Below are 20,909 nucleotides of genomic sequence, written 5' to 3'. Positions count from 1 at the left end.
ATGGAAATATTAGTATTTGAAATAGTCAATTTCAATCTGTTGGCAAATTCTGGCGAAGCCGCTTTCCGGCTTCGTTTTTCGAAAAGCCGCTGCGCGGCTTTCCATTTACGATCTTTTACAGCCTGACTCAGGTTTTCTGCACCGGTTCCCAAGCTCAGAACTAAGCATTTGAGCATTTTTTTGTTATCATGGGAACGTAGTGACGTTCATCCTCAATCAGCCGGCCTCTTTCCCTTTAGTCTAACGGGAAAGGCTCAATTCTAACAAAATAGATAGCCAAGAATAATGGACAGAGAGGAGTATCAGGAGTATCTGAGAGAGCTCGAAAAAGCCAGAGCATGGGATCATTTTCTTCAAGACATTTGCCGCGGCACTACTTCCAGTATTCCGTTTTTGTGGGCTTTTTTTATGGCCTTTCATATTATGTTTCTTGTGATGAGCAAGGGAAAGCTCTTTTGGCGGAATTTAGGGGACTGGGTGGACAATGCTGCTGGGTAAAATGAAGGGCGGAAATTGAGGCTCATGAAACTTTTATTTTTAGCTTTTTTCTTGTGCTGCCGATTATTTACGATCTCATTGCTGTATGGGCTTATGAGAGAAATCAAAGTCGCTACCGATCATCATATCACGCTGATGTTTGTTTTTCCGTATAAGTTATACGGTATAACTATTTTGCGAACGAAAATACTTTTCAGCGACCCACGCGAACTAGAATTGCTTCTCTCGTTTTCTCAGCCATATGCGTCTTCTCAACAATTTACTTTCGCCGTCGAATGATTCGAAATTCGACTCGAATCAGAAATGTACCAACAACTGTTGATGGAGGGAATGAGGAGCAGAAGAATTATTCTCTAAGAAGAACTTGGTTCAAAAACGGTATTGGAAGCTTCCTCTTGAAAACTTAACATTTTGATTATAGCTTTGATACTTTCTCTGTTTGGCGGACTCTTTATGATTGCATCTGACTGTATTTGCTTGAAGGATTACATTTATTATCACTACGACTGCTACTTTAACTCCTACTCATTATGTTTATATGTTGATTGAATTTAATGTTTATTTAATAAATGTCAAGAAAGAGGCGAGTTTTTGTTTTTTTTTTCGCGAAATGAAGATTATGAATTTGCGCGGGGTTGAGAATTTTGTTATTTACCGCGCCCTCGATGCGAGAATACTTTTTCACTCGCACGATTTATAATCATAGCGGCATTAGCAGGCAACAGGGCAACAGCGAGGCTCATTATTTTTCCATTTTCAATAATAAACTGAACTATACAGATTATGTCTCGGCCTATTTTCGCGAGCGCGTCACTTTTGTAACTGCAAATTTGCGAATTCTTGAATCCGCGATGCAACTCTTCTTCTGTAAATGCAATCATGAAGAAACGAGAAATTGGCAATCGGCGTAATCCTCTGAGCAGCGAAAACACTAAATAATTGACCCCGTTCGCGACCTTTTCTCCAATTCATCAACTGCCTTGACATTCTTCTGCTTCAATTTCTCCTTTTATTTACAGCTAAATAAATCTTCAGTAAAGGGTTTCAATAGCTCAACACCTCAAAAATAGCATTTGAACCTCCTGAACCCGCAAAATCCGAGTTTGAAATGGTCAAATCGACGAGTAGACCCTTAAAATCAAATCATTCTTTCTCCCCTTCTATGTATAATGAGTCTATCTTTATGAGTCTGTCTGTAAATAGAGACTAATTAGTCTAATCCCCTAAGCTCGTAATTGGCCCTCTGTACTTCCTAGACTGTAATCAGTTTGAGTAAAATTAGCTCGGGAAATCACGAGTTCGAAAATTTACAAAATCGATCGCCAACACCATTCAGTCCATTAGTTCAATTGCAATCTGACGAGATTACAGAACACCAATGTCTGAGTCTCTCTCTCCTTTTTTTCGCTCTCCTGATGGTGACAGAGAGCACTTTCGAAAAGCAACGGTTCAAACACTGCTTATTCAAAATCTTTATATACAAATCATTTTATTCAAAAATATTACCCTAATTCCAGAGAATTTTTCGTCGAATATGGCTTTTGTCAATAACGTGACAAGTGTAAAACCGACGTCAAAAGCTGGTCCAAGCTCAGGAAAAGTTCAGAAGAGAGGCTCGGAGTCTCTCTCAGAAAGCGCAACCTGTGTTGAAAACCTGAGTCAGGGTCCTAAGTTGCCGCTTGGCCGCGATGCAGATTGAGATGGTAATTTAGGCGGCTACATTTTAAAAACATCCGCTAAGCGGCTTTTATTAACGCTCTTACATGACTCTGACTCAGGTTTTTACACAGGTTGCCGAGCCAAGATAATTCCAAGTCGAGAAAAGCGAAATTTTCCTTGAAAAAATCCATAAATTCAGGTTTTTTGGCTGTTCTCTTTCTTGATTTCAATCCGCCAAATTCCCCATTTCTGAATTTTTGACAGACTACATGGACGAATACATCCAAGCAAAACAGCGTGGAATCAAGACTTTCACGACAAAAGTGAAGATTTCCCACATCGTGGTGAAGCATTCTGGCTCAAGAAATCCCTCCACAGCTGATTTGGTCCCGGTCAAACGAAATCGCCAACAGGCTAGAGGTCTTTTTATTCAAATTTTTCAAGTTTTCCAACGATTTTTTTTAGAAAAACTAGAGCTTATCAAAGCAGAAACGACAGTGGCAAATTTTGATGTGATAGCGGAAAAGTATTCTGACTGCACGACAAGATCTAGTGGCGGTGATTGCGGGTAAACTAGCTTATTTATGCAATTTTTAACGTGCGTGCAGTTGGATTTTCAGAGGAGATTCGCACAAAGTCGTTGAAGACGTTGCTTTTAATCTCAACATTGGGCAGCTAAGGGAGTCGCCATCATCTCCAATAAAGACGTAGATGTCGAAGAATTGTTTTCCCACCATTTTTCTTTTGAAAAGAACATGTTTTTTGTGCTTCTCAGGCAAGGTGAGAAACACTCGATTTTCTAGAGAATTTTTGATGTTAAAGTTGCTTGCAGGAGACAAAAAGTCTCTAGATAAAAAGAAGTGTTTCCCACTTGCCTATGAGTGAAAAATTTATCAACGTGTACCCCCTTAAAACTATTTCAGAGCTCTTTTGTTTGCGCAAGAAGATGATGGTGAGTCCCTTTTTTGTTCTATTATTGAGAGCGATTCCGGATTTCACCTTTTGCTGCGCACTGAATAATAATAAAAAAGATATTCCTACTTATCATTTTCTAGCTCTCTACTTCTTTTGATCGTAAACATAAAGTTAATTAATGTTGATTGGATTGCTTAGGAGTTATAATTGAGCATTGAAAGTTTAGGTTTTCGCGTTGAATTTTTAGAAATTTTGAATGAAAAGTTGCATAGTTAACTTGTTCTCACAATCGCGCTTCAAGAAAGATAATATTTACACAATTAACGAATTGGGAGGTATAGAAGGAGGGCCTAGCGGGAGGCCGTACTGGCCCGCGGTCCAGGTCACCCGGAGCTGCCTTCTATTGGCCCGGGTTAGGCCACGGCGAATATCCCCTCCCAGTGTTTGATTACAGAAGAGTGAACCGGTCACCCGCTGTTCCTGCTCTTCCGCGACAGAGAATCCAGAAGCCAGGAAGCCGAGAAAATGAATCTCTTCCGACTATGTGGCGATCTCTCGCACCTGTTCGCCATGCTGATCCTTCTCGCCAAGATTTGGAAGTCAAGATCAGTCTCTGGCATCTCCGGCAAATCCCAGGTAAATCAACTAAATCAATGCAAATCCTCCCTCAATCCAAGTTTCATCCAAATTCAATTTCAGCGAATACTCATTTTTTCCATTTTCAGGTGCTATTTTTCCTCGTCTTCGTGACTCGTTATTTGGATCTTTTCACTGTCTTCATCAGTCCGTATAATACCTTCATGAAATGCGTCTACTTGCTTTGCTCCTTCGTCACGTGCTTCTTCATCTACTCGAAATTCAGATCTACTTATAACGAAGAAGGCGATAAGTGAGCTCATTTTTTTAGTTTTCTTTTTTTTCTAATTTTTATTTTCCAGGTTCCGAATTGAGTTCATCCTCGTTCCCGCCGTCGGCATGGCCTTCCTCGTCCACCACGATTTCAACATCACCGAGCTCTTGTGGACCTTCTCGATTTACCTCGAATCCGTGGCGATCATGCCCCAGTTGCAAATGATTGCCGAGACTGGCGAAGCTGAATCCATCACCAGCCACTACCTCTTTTTCCAAGGAGCTTACCGGTAAAACTCTACTTTCCTTCTTCTCCTACTATCCAATACTCTTCAGAGCACTGTACATTGTCAACTGGTACTGGCGATACACCCACGAGAACTTTGTCGACAAAATCGCAGTCGTCGCTGGTTGCGTTCAAACTGTCCTGTACATGGATTTCTTCTACCTTTACATCACTAAAGGTACGTTTTCAAGCGCTCTTTTCTAGGAGAGTTAACAAAGTGACGCCCTTAATTTCTCTAATCCAGACAAAATTAAAGAAAGTGCGCTTCGCTTAGCACAATTTTAAGAGGAATTTTCTCATAGAGTTAACGTAGTAACACCCTTATTGTTCAAGCCCAACAATACTTGAATCTGTTCTCTTCTTCATTTTAGTATTCAACTTTTTATTTCTAGTTCTCTACGGTAAGCGACTCACAATCCCTGGTGGCGGATCGCAAGGTGTCTGAACTGCTGTCTCCCTTTCTCTCTATCTATCTTACTGTATTGACACTGTGCTAACTGTGACTCTGAATGGTGAAGGAAGAAATGTACGGCCCTTTTGAGAATTTGACAAAATTTGATACAATGCGTATAGTTATTCTAAATTAATAAAGTTTATTATTTAACCACAGACTACAAAAAAAGAGAGTTTGACAAATGTTGAAAGAAGAAAGTAGGTTACAGGGTCGCTAAAGCCGCTAAAAAGTGGAAAATTGGAAACTATTGATATTCAGCCTCATTGAGCAGGATTTGCTGGACCGGACAGGGACAGGTTGGCAGAGTTGAAGGCACTAGAAGCGTAGGCAAAGCCGTCCTTGAAGACGAGAAGAAGAAGTTGAGCCAGATTTTTGACGAGTTCTCCTGCGTTTGCTCCGAATTCGGCGGCGGTGGCGGAGGTCCAGAGCTTTCCAAAACTCGTGTTCTTGAAAAACATTGTATAAAGATCAATTTTTATGAACTACCATGGTGCCGAAAAGCGCCTGGTTTCCATTGTAACAGTAGTAGGACATGGCAATAGCAGCGATAAGACCCAAAACCTAAAATTTGATTTAAGTCTCCGACGGAAATTGATAATTTTACCTCCAAATTAGCGACGCTAGAAATTGATCGTGTAACCCGCCGGGTGACTGAAATAGCAATCCATGTGCCAGCCACTAAAAGTGCAAACGACACCACTAAAAGCTCGTTAATTATGGCACTTTATCAATTCAAATTTACACTCATTCTGCGCCTGGCCCATTGGAACTCCGGCATCGGGAACAATTTGAGGCTCTTGCTCTTGTCCCTCTTCGAATTCGTTTTCAAACTCATTCTCGAACTCATTCTCCATCTCCATTTCTTGCTCCATCTCTTGTTCTAGCTCTGGTTCAGGTTCGGGCTCCGCTTTTTTCGATTTTTTGTACTTTTTTCCCGCTTCGACGGTGATATTGGCGATCTGGCTGATCAGGACGAGGAAAAAAGCCAAGTATTTGAAAAATCTAGCCATCTTTTTACTTTGTCTTCTTCGCTGGTTGAATATTTGATGGATAGATACAGCAATAGCCTCTTTTTATACAGGAACTTTCAGCGCCCCGCCGTGATAAACTTCGCCCCGTGTTTTTGCATTACGCCCAATCCTCAAAGTAGGGAAAACTCGTGCAGTTTTATCGACTTGTAAGTAAGCCGCTAATAGATTAGGAAAAACAGTTTTTGGCCATGTATTTATATCTTTTGTATTATCCAAAAATAGGCAAATATCATTCTGCATAAAATTAATAAACTCAGGATGTTACATTGGAGATTCTTTATTGAGACAATTGGCAGGTGATAAAAAATATAATAGCTTTGTTTAGAATAGTGAAATATACAGGGAATGTGAAAGTGTTGGGCTGTGATTTCTGGTGAGGAAGTTGATCAGTCTACATTTACTCAATTCTTCTTGTTGAGCGCTGGCTACAATGAAAGATAATAACAGTATTTATCAAGACATATTTTACCCTTGGAAGCTAAGAGGGGCCAAATTTCTTTGCCTGGATGTGTTCATCAGACGCTCGTTTTCCAGCAGGCTCGACGAGAGGAGAGTTGGGACCCTTGCGCTTTTTAGAGCGCGTCTTTTTCGATTCCTTTGAATTCGATTTAGATGCAAAAAAAAAGATACAAAAAATGACTCACCCCAAACATAGGAGCAGATGATGTTGCCTGTCGGCATTCGAAGGCCATTGAGTCCTCGGAGATGTTTTTGGAGTCTAGCTCTTCTTCTGGTTCTGTCGGAAGACTCTCATCCTGCTGAAATCATTAGTAAAAATCAGTTTTCAATCAAGTCAGCTACCGGAAGATCTTCTTCGTCGATTGTTGTGGACGGCTCCTCGTACTCGCGAAGAATCTGCACTTCGTTCCTGATGCTCAGAGGCTTCTGAAGAGATCGTCGATCGCGTTTTGCTGGAGTTTCTCCGCTCTCGTTGTATTCTACCAATGAGAGAGAAGTGAGGGCGCCTTCAGTGGATTTGTTTGAAGCGTCGATTTCCTGAATTAAGTTTTTTTTTTTAAAGGATAAAAAGGGGAAAGCTTACCTCCAGAAGAGATTTTTGAGCAGTCGCGAACGATTTTCCTTCGGACAAGAGCTTTCCAACTTCGTCCTTGATTTCTGAGAGCTTTTTTTTCTGCCCTTGTTCGCGTTTCTCCAATTCGCTGGTACATGTCTCGGTCGCTGTTTTCACTCGCCAATACAAAGTCTTCTCGTGGCAACTCGCATCTTGAGTAATCTTGTCAAGAGCGACCTTGAGCGATTCCGAGTATGCTTGCTTTTTGTCGATGGAAGTCTCAACGTGAGCACTCGTTTGTCGGTTGACATCGACCAGAGTCTTCTTTGATTCCGCAAGTGAGTTCTTTATGTCTCCAGTCTTGCTCTCGAGTGTCGCTTTCGCGCTTTCGACAGATTTGGAGACAGAATTCGCCGCGTTCCGGAGCTTTTCGTCGGCAGAGCTCTTCGAAGAAAGGCACTGGGACATCTGGCTTATCATCTGGCTCATCATCTGGCTCATCGTCGCTTCAATTGTCTCCTTCATCTTTTTCTCTGTTTCGCGAAGGATCTTCGTTGATTCTTCGCTCGCAGAAGTCGCATTTTCCATCTCTGGCTGGATGGAAGAGAGTGACTCGAGAACTTCGCTGTTTAGTGACTCAACAGAACTGCTGACAGAGTTCGTAATCGTCTGCAGCTTCTGGATCGACTTGTCATGCGATATCTTGAAATCCTCAAGACTCTCGAAAAGTTTTTTCAGAAGACGCTCGGAGGTGCTTTCGACTTCGCCAGCGCATTCTTCGGTTTTCGACTTGAAGCTGGCAAGGAGTTCGTTCACACCTGCGGTGAGGTCTTCGAATCCTTTTCGCGAAACGCTGGCATGCGAATCCAACTCTTCCTTCAATGTCGCTTCCACTCGACCGACACTCGCCTTGACCTTCTCCATATGAGACTCAGTCGCATCGGTGCTCTTCTGGACGAAATCCGATCGCTTTATGCATTCTGGAATCTCGTCCTCTCTAAATCTCGCGATCGATGACGCGTTTTTCTCCATCACTTGTTTGCAAGAACCAAGCGCGCGCTGGAGCTCGACGATGTCGCCCTCATTTTTGTCGAGATCGGTACAGAGGTCTTTTGTTAGGTGATACTGCTTGAGATTGGCTTTGAGCTGCTCGCCTTTCAGGAAATCTGTTTTGTGCAGATCGGCCTTCACGGACTTGTACTTCCTTTTCAGCTCTAGAAAATAAGTTCATGACTAGGAAAATATAGACAATATTTACCTTTGTTTTTCTGAATTAGGTCGTCGATCTCGTTTCTCAACTTTTGCATCTCTTCCTCAATTTGCGCGTCTTTGACAAGCATCTGTTCTTTCTCAAGATTCAGCGCTTCCAACTCCTCCTTCATTTTCTCATACTCAGTTGGGTCAATGTAATCGCTATTTTTCTGCTGAGAAGCGGCGAGATCTGCCTTGAGCGCTTTGATTTGATTGACAAACTTTTCAATCAAAGCTCGCTTTTTGATCACTTGGTTGATCTGTGGCTTGTTGGAGATCTTCTTTGCTCTGAAGAGAGATTTTGATTGGGAACTATTGATGGGATCGTTTACCTAGCGGAGTAATCGAGGGTTGAGAGGGTTTCTTCCTGAGAAGTGCTGGCCGGCGAGATAGTAGAAATGATGCAGGTTTTCGTTGATCCGCCGAGCGAGTCTTGCAGAAGTCGAGTTAGCTTCGACTCTCTAAAAGGAAGGATGAGGCGATGAAGAGTGGAAGGTATTTACCTATAAGGGATGTGCGGTGATCCCTCAACCAGGCCAGTAACAACTCGCCCGAGGGCAAGCAAGCTCTGGTTGATATGACCCGCTTCTCTGGCTTGCTGATTCTGCGCTACTGATCGCCCAACATTCTCGCTTCCGGCCAAGTCGACCAGGTAGAGTTTTCCCTGTCGAATGTAGTCCTCGTCGATGCCATCCGAGTCCTCGACTTTCACCTTCGTGCTCAATTGAATCTGGAAGACGCAGTGTGATCGCGATGAGTGTGCGTTCATCTTCGTCTTTGTGACTTTCCTCTTCTGCGATCCTCGCTCCATGATTGCGTAGATGTCTTCTTTGTTGGAAACTGCAAATTCTTTGACGCCCTTGATCTTCACAGCTCCTTTTTTATTTGGGTCGTCGAACATCTTGAGCTTCTCGATGTCTTGGCGGTCAGAGAGAAGATCGAAGATTTCATCGTTGTAGATTTCGATGAGACTAAAAATGAATAATGATTTTTGAAGTTTCCTTTGGTTGCTCTTTCTTACCTCACATGAACGGCGTATTCCGAGAAGTCGCCAGAATTCAGCTTGTCGAAAATGTGGTTCATCGTCCTCGGAATGATGCCAGAATGAGGATCGTTTTCCCACGAAAACTCGCTGCCGGATCTTTTCTCTCCCTCCATCGTGTACGTTTTTCCTGAACCAGTCTGGCCGTAAGCGAAGATGGTACAAGAATAACCGCCGAGCACTTCCTTGACGATTGGAACAACGACCTCTTTGTAGACGGCAACTTGGCTTGAATCAGGACCAAACACTAAAAATATTGTTGAAATCAAGAAAAAGAATCGAAAAATACCTTTGTCGAAAAAGTAGCTTTTTTTGTTGATCCTAACTTCGCCGGTTTTCTCCGAGACATCGACGCATCTTCGCGCCTTTTCCGTGGTCTCTTTTTCGTTCATCGGCCTGCATCGTACGCATACCTAGAAATTGAAATTTATACAAATTTAAGATAATGTATTTTACCTTTATTTTGTCCATTCGCTGCTTCTTGTCATTTTTCTCCTCAGATGACTGCGCGAATTTTTCGAGCGGCATTTTCATCATTTCGAAAGAAGTCTAGAAAAATATAATTATTCAAGAGATTCCTTATTAAGGAAAATGAAAGTCCAGGACGGGTTCTTCTCTTATTAAGGGTCATGTTCTCTATTGAAGGTGCAATAATCGCGAAAAGTAAATCGAGCGAAAATCAAGAAATTGCCCGGCGCGGTGGCATGTGCGGTGGAAAAAATGAAAAATGAGCTTTTCCGCCATAGACAAGGCCTCTTATAGGCCAATGCCACATGTGGGAAGGTTTTCGAGCGAGATTCGCAAGACCTGGTTGGTTTCTCCCCGCCTCGTTGTTTGTGGCTTGCGACGACTGCCGTGCTTCCGATTTCGAATTAGCTTCGTCCGAAACCGACCCAGAAGAAGGACCTTCGGGGCGCCAGTCTACAGCCTATCCAGAAGAATTACCTTACCACTAAGAAAAATCTCTATCAAAACAATCACTTTTGTAATTATCCTTGGAGCATGTTTCTACGGCAATACCTCCTCAGCTGGGTTCTCCTTGTTGATTCCCGCCGGCATTGAATTCAAAAGCATCATAATCTCGTCGATATCATCGATCATGCTTTCGACAGGCCAACCAGACTAACTTTAGATCTTTCTTTTTTCGGTTTATTTTCATTTTTCAATTATTTATAAATATATTTCTTAGCAGGAATTTCACAGAAGAACGAATGTTTAATTGATTGATCTAGAATTGCAATAACATAAAAGTAGAAGTACAGAAGCAGATTTGCAGGTAGATTTGTAGATTTGCCGACGTTAACTCCAAACATCTTCTTGGTAGCGCCCCTTGTTCCTCATGCCTAGATCAAAGTTAGATGTGCAGGAACTCTGGGTTAGGGTCAAGATCGAGCATTAATGAGAAGAATATATAATATAGTCGCTATAATGTAGACTATATTTAATACTCACTCTTGAGAAAGTCTTGAGCAGCTGATTTTGGTACTTTCTTGAATTCGGAAATAATGTCGAGTATAACTTCATTGACATCGAGTCCTACAATTGAATGTGGACTATCATACCATAAAAAATTAGCTGACTAATCATAATTAGTAAGCTGTTTTCATAAGATTTGTGGCCCTTAAAAGGGCCGGTTTTTCGCTCTTCGTAATTAAAGAATTACTTAGCAGCGTTGTACTTAGCCACAGCTTTAGTACCTTCGGAGACGGCGTGCTTGGAAAGCTCTCCGGGGAAGAGGAGTCTGCAAGCAGTCTGGATCTCCCGGGAGGAGATGGTCGACTTCTTGTTGATCTTGGCAAGGCGGGAAGCTTCGCCACTGACTCGGTCGAAGATGTCGCTCACGAACGAGTTCATGATGGACATGGCTCTCGAAGAGATGCCCTGGTCGGGGTGGACCTGCTTCAAGACCTTGTAGATGTAAATAGCGAAGGACTCCTTTCGGGCCTTTCGGTATTTTCTGGTGTTGGCGGCGGCGGGCTTGGCGTTGGTCTTGGCCATTTTTGCTGTTTCACAAGTTTTGCAAGTTTGTGAGTGGTGAGCAACTGCGTTTTCGCCGCGTATTTATAGAAAATCCGGCCTTGAGGATGTTCGTGCGGGAGACAACCCTTCGCCGCGATTTTCAATAACAAAAACAACATGTTCTCGAAGCACGATTTCGAGAAAATTTGTTTTTCTTTCCGTGCATTCCAGAGCTCGTTGTTGTTTTTCTCGCGCTCTGGAGAAAAAGTCTCTAGAGCTGGCTGTTGTTCTTCCCAGCAACGCCTATATAAGGAGCCCGAAATCGCGAAACTGCTCATTCTCACTTTGCCGAGAAAACGAAAACATGTCCGGACGAAAAGCGAAGACAAACGCTGCCGCCAAGAAGACCCGCTCATCCCGAGCTGGACTCGCCTTCCCCGTCGGCCGAGTGCACCGAATGCTCCGCAAGGGCAACTGGGCTGACCGCGTCGGCGCCGGTGCTCCCGTCTACTTGGCTGCTGTCCTCGAGTACCTCACCGCCGAGGTCGTCGAGCTCGCTGGCAACGCAGCCAAGGAAAACAAGAAGACAAGAATAAACCCACGACATCTTCAGCTCGCCATCCAGAACGACGAAGAGCTCGTGAAACTCTGCGACGGAGTCACCATCGCCCAGGGTGGTGTCCTCCCCCACATCAACCCAGTTCTCCTTCCCATGAAGAGGAACTAAGGACATCTTTTTGATGCTCCTTCAAAACCGGCCCTTTTAAGGGCCACAAATTACAAAGAACATTTTGAGAAACTGCTCGCTGAGCATTGAAAGATTTCCTCCTCTTTTATAATTTTATTTGAATTAAGCTGCCATTGTCTATTGATCGCCTTGGAGTTTGGTAGTTGTAATTGTCAAATTTATTCATAATTGAAGTTACGTTCTATTAATTATGGATAAATTCAGAGATTATGCTTCAAGGTTGTTGAACTTAAAAATTTTAACGCATCCGAAAGAGCTAACGAGAGAAGCAATCGAGTCATGGCTGCAAGATTTCACAAAGAAATTGACAAGAACTACAAGCAGAGATGATCTGGACAGATTGATCTTGTCGGTCGAGAGAATGGAGTTCAACAGTAAAGATTGTGCTGGATGGAAGGAGATTATTTTTAAGGATGACATATTAAAAATAATTTTCGTTCCTCGAATATCAAATAAGATATTGCAGACAAAACAAATGACCTTGTTTCAAAAGAAAATTCTGAAAAGAAACCCAACCTTTAGCGGCAGAATAACTCAACGGTCAGAATTAAAAGCGGAAACTGGAGAATGGATTCTTCATCAGTCTCTTCGTGATAAAATAATATCATCAGGAGGAGAAGCATTCGTACTGAATGAAAAATTTGGAGACCTAGATGTTGCTGTTCGGGTTCAGGCGTTTGACTCCGCATTGTTTACCACAAATAATGAAGAATATAAATTTGAAATTCATCTTTCAAAAGGTTATATTATATAAATAATTTGATTAATTGCATTTCATATCTTGCGATTTAGATTACCGAATTGCGCATAGTCGGGATGGAAATGAAGATTGTATTCCCCTTTCATACGAATATCATCAAAAATTACGTTAACATTGAAGTTTTTTCAAACGACGATGTTGATAAAGAGGACTGTATTGGATGGATAACAATTATGGAAAAGTGCGACTCTGATTTGAGAAGCATGTTGAAAGACGGAAATTTGAATTTGGAAGAAAGGAAGAAAATTGTAATTGGAGTTATAGAAGGGGAAGATTATTTAAGGAAAATTGGAATTGATCATCACGATAAAAAACCAGAAAATATTCTTTTGAAAAATGGAAAAGGGGAGTGGTCTCCGTTTGCCCAAGTCGCCGTTTCCCCAAATCGCCGTTCACCCAACTTGGGGAAACGGAGATCTCATAACTTCTCCAATATCACTGATATTAAATCAATCATTGCTTCTCCATCGTCAATTCTGGTCTCTACATCGTCAATCCTGGCTTCACCGACTTCAATCATGGCTTCTCTGATGTCAATCCCGGGGTCTTCGACGTCCATCCCGGCTTCATCAATTTCAATCTAGGCTTTTGAAAAGCCGCTTTTCCAACGTCATTCCAATCTTTGAGAAGCCATGATTGACTTTCGAGACGCCATGATTGACAACTGAGAAGTCGGGACTGACGTATGAGAAGCTAGAATTGATGTTAGTGACGCCCGGATCGGCGTTAAAGAATCCGGGATTGACGCTGGAGATGCCAGGATTGAAGTTTTAGTCACAAGGATTGACCTCTGAAAAGCTAGGATAGAAGTTGTTGAAGCCGGGATTGAGTGTGGAGAAGCCAATAAAATAAAGTTATTTGGTCAATCAATTTTAATTAAATCACATCGCCGTTTGCCCAAGTCGCCTTTTCCTCAAGTTGGGCAAACGGAGATCTTAGGCAAATGGCGATTTGGGCAAACGGAGACCACTCGCCGAGTGGCACTCGGAAAAGCGAAATGGATTGATTTTGGGATTGTTGATAACAAAAGTGAAAGGAAGAGCTACCAAGAAATGGGCTACGCAAGAAGTGGAGGGAAGTTTAGACATTTTCAATACCTTTGTAAGTCTACATAATCTTGAGTCAAGCTGAGATGAAATTGTATTTATAGTTTGGAATTTGTTTCTGAGAGACTATCTTAGATAGCCTATCTAAGAATACTCTATTTTAGATGCTGGTTCTGCAGGCTTTGCAAGAACAGAACAACTTTGCCACAATTATGATGTTCTTAACAACCTGTATTTAATTTACATTTTCGTGCTGTCTGAATGGAAGACAGCATGGAGTCTTCTATATAACCCGATCGATAACGGCGAGGAAGAGATAAGAAGATCACTGGAGGTATTTTCTTCATTGTAATAAAAAATCATAATCTTAAGGCTGCAAATGCAAACTGGTTAGGATATCTGAAGGCACGTCCTCCGAAGATTCAAGAAATAAAGCAAATGACGAAAATCATCTCATTGGAAAGCGCGTCTTCTGACTTCTGCCTGGACGATCCAAATCTGACAAAATCTTCCGCAATGGCCAATCTCAAACAAAAACTTACAAGGGAGATTAATTATGATTTTAAAAATGTGACGACGAACGTTTTAAATCAAAAAGAAAGCAATCTGTGTGTCCCGCTTTCAGTCAGCGTTCTTCTTCGATGGGCGGTCATGAATGATTTGAAAGTGGGTGAAATGAGACTCTCGCTTTTCGAAGAGTATTTTTCTCTCGAAAATATCTTCACCATTTTGACAATGGTTGTTTATCCGCGTAGTTTTGCTGGATTCAATCTCAATCCAAAAAAAGAAGAACAGAAATTTCAAGATAATGAAATTGAATTGCTTCTCAGAAGAATGAAATTCAGAACTTATTTGAATGAGAGTGGATGGCAAATTATCTGTCACCATAGCCCGATTAAATTATCAGAATTCGATTTTCAACGAGGTTTAATTTTACAAAAAGTCTTTTGAAATAAATTCAATATTCAGTTCTCCTCCACCAAAACTTCATCTTCAGCCGCCCCCTGACTGTAACCGGCGCCTATCTGAATCCCGATGGATCAATAATTTTCCACCAAATGGTTGTCGACCGAATCGAAAACTCCGAATACATCCTCCAAAACACTTTGATCGACCATTCTGGCTCTCAAGTCAGAATCCCTCTTTGTCGTGAATACTACGCTCCTTACGAGATGACTGCCGACTGTTTTAACACTTTCAATGATTTCATATACTTTGGACCAAACAACGAGTTCTTAGCTTTAGTGAACGAACAATTCAATATGGAAATGGAAAAATGGTATCTTCTGTCTCAAGCATACTCTATCACTCTTACTTTCAAGTTACCTGCGCGAATGCCAAAAGAATTCTTTTCGAATTAAATAAATTAAACTTGATATTTCAGAAGTGTCAAAATTTACAACTAAACTAGAATCAACAGCTCTTCGCTGTCATAATGACAGTGTCATTAGTGAAATCGATAGCCTATTCCTGAAATTATGGACTTTCTCGTCATTTTTCTCCTTTTGCTGAGCATTCCAGAGCATCCTTGTTGTTTTTTTTCGCGCTTTGGAGAAAAAAGTCTCTAGAGCTGGCTGTTGTTCTTCCCAGCAACGCGTATATAAGGAGCCCGAAATCGCGAAACTGCTCATTCTCACTTTACCGAGAAAACGAAAGGATGTCCGGACGAAAAGCCAAGACTAACGCTGCCGCCAAGAAGACCCGCTCATCCCGAGCTGGACTCGCCTTCCCCGTCGGCCGAGTGCACCGAATGCTCCGCAAGGGCAACTGGGCTGACCGCGTCGGCGCCGGTGCTCCCGTCTACTTGGCCGCCGTCCTCGAGTACCTCACCGCCGAGGTCGTCGAACTCGCTGGCAACTTCGCCAAGGAGAACAAGAAGAGTCGAATCAACCCCCGACATCTTCAGCTCGCCATCCAGACCGACGAAGAGCTGGTGAAACTCTGCGACGGAGTGACCATCGCCCAGGGTGGTGTCCTCCCCCACATCAACCCAGTTCTCCTTCCCAAGAAGAACTAAGGGCATCTTTTCGATGCTCCTTCAAAACCGGCCCTTTTAAGGGCCACAAATGAACTAAATTTTGTCTTCCTTGGAAAACTGCTCATTTTATCGATTATCATTGATAATTTATCAACCAATAAAGCTATCTTTCATTATCACAAGAAACGAAAGTAGAGAATTTTGACGAGACGTCACAGGAGGGCGCCGCCTACGCAAGCACTGTCTGAAAAGCAGCCTTGTCAGCTCCGCGTCGCGTTTCGTTAATGATGTTCTCGACTACTTACGAAAACGTTTCCTTCGAAGGCCCAGAGGTACAGAAGAAAAGAAAATCTCCTGATCTGTCGATTCTTTGAAAAAAAGAGAGCGGAAAAATGACTCAAGAAAAAAATAATTATCAAAAAATTGAAGTTGACTTTAAATTTTGAGCTTTAGAATTGTCTTTATGAAAAAACCGCACGCGGCTTTTTATGCAAATGACTAAATTCGAATCAATTTGCCTGTAGTAAGTTCTTCTATGCGGCTTTTAAATTGAAACGCGGCTTTTTACTCGAAAATATTGGAATCTTAGCTCGGCAACCTCTGTTGAAAACCTGAGTCAGGGTCATCATCTTTAGAAAAAGTCCTAAATAGATTGAGACAGTACGCGGCTATTCATTAAAGCTATTTCACGACCCTGACTCAGGTTTTATCCACAAGTTGCCAAAGCCAGTATCAAGTACTTGAACTTTGAGGCTATGATTTCAATGAATTAAGAATTAAGCCGCATGCGGCTCTTTCATACAATTTTTCCAAATGTCGGTTTGTCTCCTTCTTCATCTGGATTCTGAAGTTTTTGAATGACAAAATAGGAGATTGAAGAAAAATCTATTTTTGGGTTTTTAGACTGTTACTGTCTCGACATGAGATAGGCCTAAATTGGACTCATGATCCCCGCAGTTATGTCTCGCTTCTTCCCATCCAGTGGCGATCAAAGTGGAGATATTAATGAAATCCAAGGGGTTAGTTTCAAGTGATTAAAAATGAAAAATCAATCTACCACTAGCCATGTTCCTAACAATAGAACTAGCAACAAATTTTCACAAAACTCTGTTTGAAAATTTGTAACTTCGAAGCCCCCACTTGTCTCCCCGTTTCAACCCCTTTTCTTTCATTCTTATTCTATTGAGAAAAGTAATTTAGGAGCTGCCAGACAAGAATAAGAAAGTAACGCTGCTGGGAAAAGAACATGCCGAATTGGAAAGAATTACAGAAGACTTCCAATCGAGACTGTGGTTTACTTATCGTCGGAATTTCGCCAGTATAGGTGGCTCTGGCCCAACCTCTGATCAGGTACTTGGTGATCTGCTTTCTAAAGAAAAGGAAATATCCTAGAAGTTGTGAAAATATCGGCTCGATGGTAGAATTGATTCTAGTAGTAGTAGTAGTAGGTAGGGTTAGGGTTAGCTTCGTTTTTTTAAGCCGCTCTAGGATTTGATGTTTTCTTTATCGATAGTTCAGTATAATCAAATTACTTCTCTGGGATGATGTATATTTTTATCTACGACTGTGAAACCTCAATTCTAGGGCTGGGGCTGTATGCTTCGCGCCGGACAAATGATCATCGCCGAATGCTTACTGAGGCAACGTCTTGGCCGCGAATACGTTTGGAGAGATAAAGCAGCGATCGAGGACGAGCGATATACAGAAATTCTCGAGCTCTTCCGGGACACGCACTCTGCTGAGCTCAGTATACAACAGGTACAAGCACAAACAAGTGAAAAACTCAAAATTCAGATTGCGCTGACAGGAGCTACGGCGGAAAAACGCGCTGTAGGCGAGTGGTTTGGGCCGAATACGATGGCCCAGGTGCTGAAGAGAATCACCAAAAGCAGATCGTTGGGCTTCGGCGTCGCTGTCGCCATGGACTCAGTCGTTTCCATCGAAGACGTCTCCGCGCAAATCGTCAATCAAGGCAATCCGACGCCACTTGTGCTCATTATTCCGCTGCGTCTGGGACTCAACAATGTAAATGAAATTTACGTCAATCCGTTGAAAGTCTTTCTCGCTTCAAAGTACTGCGTTGGAATCATGGGCGGAAAACCCAACCAGGTAAAAAACTTATAAAGAAGAAGCAATCCAACTTAATTTAAAAAAGAAACGTTCAAAGGCCGCGTAGCAGTTTTTAATAATAAAGCTTTGGCTAACTTTCAAGTTATTTCGATACTGATCTTGATTGCCTGTGTCGAAAACCTGAGTCAGGGTAAACGAGCCCAGTTTTGATCACAATTTCACGTAGATCAGGTCATTATTCTTCGGAAAAATCCTGAAAAAACGTGAATTATTCTCTTTACTGAATTTTGGCCTTTTCCATCCCCTAAAACTCTCGATAAACCCTTTTAAAAGACTGGAAATGATGGAAGAAGCTATTTTTTGTCCATTTTTGGCAAGTGAGAAACACCCCTTCATCTAGAGACTTTTTGCTGTTGGAAACTTCTTCTGCGAGCAACTTTAACAACAAAATTTCTCTAGACAAACGGGTGTTTCTCACCTTGGCTGAGAAACGCAAAACGTTTCCCAGCATGTTTCCCAGGCTCTAGAAAACGATTTTAAACCGATTTAGGCGCACTACTTCGTCGGCTACCAAGAAACAGATGAAGAGACGTGGCTGCTTTACCTAGATCCGCACACGACGCAGCAGTCGCCCGTTTCTGTCAACAACCACATGCCCTTTGAAGAGTTCGACAAATCCCTCCACACGGACAAGCTCTGCTGGATTAAAGCGCTCAAGTTGGACCCGAGTTTAGCTGTCGGCTTCATTTTTAACACTGTCGAAGAGTTTATTCTTTGGACTAAGGTAAGATCAACTGTTCTATTTTCTTGTAGACACTCAATTGCTTTTTTCAGGATGTAAAAGATGTCCCCGATTTGCCGTTTGGAGTTGTTGACCAAGTCAGGGTGGCTATTTTGGACAAAATTTCGGGGTCTCGCCATCCAATTTCCATCCAATAAATTTTGAGTCGAAGCTATCCATCCAAAATCCAATCCAATCCAATTTTACCCAATTCCCCAATAATCCCCAATTCCAATTGGATCCAATTGGGTTTCCAATTTTTCCAAGGCTTCTAGTACTTTGAAAAGAAATGAAACAGTAAGTTTTTATCCGAAAGGAGGATCAACAGAGCCAAAACAATGATTTTTTTAACTGAGATTGTTCATTTTTATCATGAAAATGACCCAACTTTGCATAGTTTAGAGATATATTTTTTATTGGATCCGATTTCCCCAATTTCCCCCAATTGCCCAATTTTCCCCAACAAAATCCGGTACCCTGGCCATCCAAATTCCATCCAAACCTTATTGGATTGGATCCAATCCAATTCCAACTAACCCCCAAATCCAAAATAGCCACCCTGGACCAAGTTTCCCAGCGAAAAGTGGCGGTGTCTTCCATTACTGTAACGGCGGACAGCGACGACTCTACATCCGACTACGAAGTATTGGATATCTACTAATTTCTGTCTCTCTTTCTGTTCCATCCTATTTCTATTCTGTCTGTTAAAAACACTTAAAAACCGACCTATCCAAAAAAAAAAGAAAGCAGCTCATCATCTTTCGCGCACTCTTAAAAACCGGCTGTATATAATTCGAAAAACCCCCTTTCCGATCTTTTGTGTGCCTTGATTTTTTAATAACGCTTTCTTCAATATTCAAAATTCAAATTCAAAATTCTACATTTCGAAAAAAAGACCGTGTTTGAATTACTCTTTTGTGCAATCAACACCAAAAAAACTGAAATAAAAAAATGACAAAATCTCTTCAAGAAAATTGTCGGAATTGACAAAGTGTTTCTTTTTTTCTGGTTCGTTTGGAAAGAAAAAGAAGAAGGGTGTGCTGAGGGCGGAAAATGAACGAATTCGATTCGCACAACAGAGGCCAGTGGTTCTTTGGCCAAATGAACCGGGAAGAAGCTGTTGAAAAACTACAGGTAAGAATTAGGAAAGGAAGAGGTCGATTTTGTTCGTAAATAGCAGTTTTGTCAGATTCATTTATTCAAACGAATATTCTAGCGCAAAAACCACGGGACCTTCTTGGTGCGCAAGTCTCCCCGAGCTCCCGACGACTACGTCCTCTCCGTGTCGCAGAACGGCCGCGTGATGCACTACAAGATTATTCGCCAGTCGGACAACACTTACATGATCGGCGACTTGAACTTCCAAGATCTTCCGCAGGTAAGAACGACGAAAACGGCTCAGAACTGATAACGCAACTGATCAATCAACCATAGCTTCTTGATCATTACAAAGTGAATCTGTTGGATACAACTACGCTTATTTCACCCCTAGAAAGGCCAAGGCATCAGCCGGAACCGATGATTCAGCCCCGCCTCGCCAAGGAACTCGTCAAGGCGATCTACGACTTCGCCGGAACCGACGACGAGGACTTGCCTTTCCGTCGCGGCGAAATCTTGGAAGTCATTGAAAAACAAGAAGAAAAGGTATTCTTCTAAAATTTGCTCTTTTATTGGTCAAAAACTGTTCGTTAAACCTTTTTCGAAGTTTGGTAAATGCCCTGAGAAGCATCTCTTGCGAAGTGGGAAACACTCGTTTGTCTAGAGAAATTTCGTTGTTGAAACTCCCTCTGCGAGCAACAAAAATTCTCTAGACAAATGGGTGTTTCTCACCTTGCCTGAGAAGTGCAAAATGCTTCCCAGTGTGTTTCCCATGCTCTAGAAAACTCATTTTAAAAACTTTTTTAGTGGTGGCGCGCGAAAAACGACGACGGAAAGACAGGAACAATCCCGGTCCCGTACGTCTCTCCCTTTACGAGGAATCCTCCGAGCTCTGGAACGCCGAGTTCATCACCTGGTGGCTCCAGGCCGCCTTCCCACAACGACGCTGTTTTGGCCAGAGTCATCATGCGACGAGTGCCCAACGCTTACGATCCCCAAGCTCTTCCTCTCGATGTAAGTAATCGGGTTCTCGTATTTTTTTCAATTGTTATTTTCAGGTAAATGATATAATCGAAGTGACGCGCAGAAACGTGAACGGTCAATGGGAAGGCAGAATCCGCGGCACTTCCAGAGAAGGGCACTTTCCGTTCACGCATGTGAAGATAATTGACGCTTCAGAATTGCAAGTAAAGTTCGCCTAGCCTCTTTCTTCCCGCCTAGTCTAATTTAAGTAATCCCTTCTTATCGTTTATTCTTCTACTTACGAAAAACAGGAATTCAACGCTCAAAACGAACCTATCAATATTCGAAATTCCAGAAAAGACTGAAACTTTCTTCCCACTGCTGATTTGCACGGACTCAAATATCAAATACCGCGATTCTTTTTATCTTTCTTTTTAGATTCTGTAAAAACTGACTAATCATTCATTCAAATCCACTTCTCATGTGTTTTTTCGCTACTTTCAGACTAT

At 42.1% G+C, this 20,909-nt stretch overlaps 8 protein-coding genes and 2 long non-coding RNA genes across 11 annotated transcripts; 7 read left to right on the top strand and 3 right to left on the bottom strand.

Annotated features, from left to right (window-relative positions):
• Positions 1-259: 259 nt before the first annotated feature.
• Positions 260-1,023, top strand: LOC145709760 (uncharacterized). The gene is made up of 3 exons (XR_014134937.1): positions 260-635; positions 696-876; positions 920-1,023. It is a non-coding gene; the product is annotated as an uncharacterized LOC145709760 (long non-coding RNA).
• Positions 1,024-2,439: 1,416 nt separating this feature from the next.
• Positions 2,440-2,828, top strand: LOC145710143 (uncharacterized). The gene is made up of 3 exons (XR_014135011.1): positions 2,440-2,577; positions 2,623-2,725; positions 2,766-2,828. It is a non-coding gene; the product is annotated as an uncharacterized LOC145710143 (long non-coding RNA).
• Positions 2,829-3,548: 720 nt separating this feature from the next.
• On the top strand, positions 3,549-4,749 carry LOC145706392 (ER lumen protein-retaining receptor 2-like). The gene is made up of 5 exons (XM_081783786.1): positions 3,549-3,708; positions 3,798-3,961; positions 4,011-4,211; positions 4,258-4,385; positions 4,600-4,749. Exons 1-5 carry the CDS (start codon positions 3,598-3,600, stop codon positions 4,650-4,652), a joined length of 657 nt encoding a protein of 218 aa, XP_081639912.1. The 5' UTR covers positions 3,549-3,597; the 3' UTR covers positions 4,653-4,749.
• A 115-nt stretch (positions 4,750-4,864) lies between these two features.
• Positions 4,865-5,679, bottom strand: LOC145706393 (uncharacterized). Its single transcript, XM_081783787.1, has 4 exons — positions 5,404-5,679; positions 5,266-5,360; positions 5,148-5,222; positions 4,865-5,107 (listed from the first exon to the last, which is right to left on the bottom strand). Exons 1-4 carry the CDS (start codon positions 5,669-5,671, stop codon positions 4,922-4,924), a joined length of 624 nt encoding a protein of 207 aa, XP_081639913.1. The 5' UTR covers positions 5,672-5,679; the 3' UTR covers positions 4,865-4,921.
• Positions 5,680-5,959: 280 nt separating this feature from the next.
• Positions 5,960-9,558, bottom strand: LOC145706674 (kinesin-like protein KIF11). Its single transcript, XM_081784100.1, has 11 exons — positions 9,454-9,558; positions 9,287-9,410; positions 8,977-9,244; positions 8,459-8,926; positions 8,288-8,416; positions 7,963-8,243; positions 6,735-7,918; positions 6,494-6,688; positions 6,337-6,450; positions 6,162-6,287; positions 5,960-6,117 (listed from the first exon to the last, which is right to left on the bottom strand). The coding sequence occupies exons 1-10, from the start codon at positions 9,532-9,534 to the stop codon at positions 6,171-6,173; spliced, it is 2,961 nt and encodes a 986-aa protein (XP_081640226.1). The 5' UTR covers positions 9,535-9,558; the 3' UTR covers positions 5,960-6,117; positions 6,162-6,170.
• Positions 9,559-10,652: 1,094 nt separating this feature from the next.
• Positions 10,653-10,918, bottom strand: LOC145710606 (late histone H2B.L4-like). Its single transcript, XM_081788393.1, has one exon. It carries the CDS (start codon positions 10,858-10,860, stop codon positions 10,657-10,659), a length of 204 nt encoding a protein of 67 aa, XP_081644519.1. The 5' UTR covers positions 10,861-10,918; the 3' UTR covers positions 10,653-10,656.
• A 402-nt stretch (positions 10,919-11,320) lies between these two features.
• LOC145709356 (histone H2A-like) lies at positions 11,321-11,683 on the top strand. The gene has a single exon (XM_081787037.1). The coding sequence runs from the start codon at positions 11,321-11,323 to the stop codon at positions 11,681-11,683; it is 363 nt and encodes a 120-aa protein (XP_081643163.1).
• Positions 11,684-15,167: 3,484 nt separating this feature from the next.
• LOC145710488 (histone H2A-like) lies at positions 15,168-15,527 on the top strand. The gene has a single exon (XM_081788246.1). It carries the CDS (start codon positions 15,168-15,170, stop codon positions 15,525-15,527), a length of 360 nt encoding a protein of 119 aa, XP_081644372.1.
• A 212-nt stretch (positions 15,528-15,739) lies between these two features.
• Positions 15,740-19,303, top strand: LOC145708295 (cysteine protease ATG4B-like). 2 transcript variants are annotated; one of them, XM_081785952.1, is made up of 7 exons: positions 15,740-15,820; positions 16,689-16,838; positions 17,073-17,246; positions 17,283-17,597; positions 18,109-18,342; positions 18,393-18,439; positions 18,910-19,303. In XM_081785952.1, exons 1-7 carry the CDS (start codon positions 15,773-15,775, stop codon positions 18,998-19,000), a joined length of 1,059 nt encoding a protein of 352 aa, XP_081642078.1. In that variant the 5' UTR covers positions 15,740-15,772; the 3' UTR covers positions 19,001-19,303. The 2 variants fall into 2 exon arrangements, with proteins under 2 accessions (XP_081642078.1, XP_081642077.1); XM_081785951.1 differs by lacking the exon at positions 15,740-15,820 and adding an exon at positions 16,392-16,507.
• Positions 19,302-20,875, top strand: LOC145708296 (crk-like protein). Its single transcript, XM_081785954.1, has 6 exons — positions 19,302-19,473; positions 19,556-19,717; positions 19,774-19,983; positions 20,245-20,451; positions 20,496-20,624; positions 20,670-20,875. Exons 1-6 carry the CDS (start codon positions 19,393-19,395, stop codon positions 20,670-20,672), a joined length of 792 nt encoding a protein of 263 aa, XP_081642080.1. The 5' UTR covers positions 19,302-19,392; the 3' UTR covers positions 20,673-20,875.
• Positions 20,876-20,909: the final 34 nt, after the last annotated feature.

This window comes from Oikopleura dioica, chromosome XSR (genome assembly GCF_907165135.1).
Source record: "Oikopleura dioica chromosome XSR, OKI2018_I68_1.0, whole genome shotgun sequence".
Classification (NCBI taxonomy): domain Eukaryota; kingdom Metazoa; phylum Chordata; class Appendicularia; order Copelata; family Oikopleuridae; genus Oikopleura; species Oikopleura dioica.
This window is presented reverse-complemented; position numbering and strand designations above follow the sequence as displayed.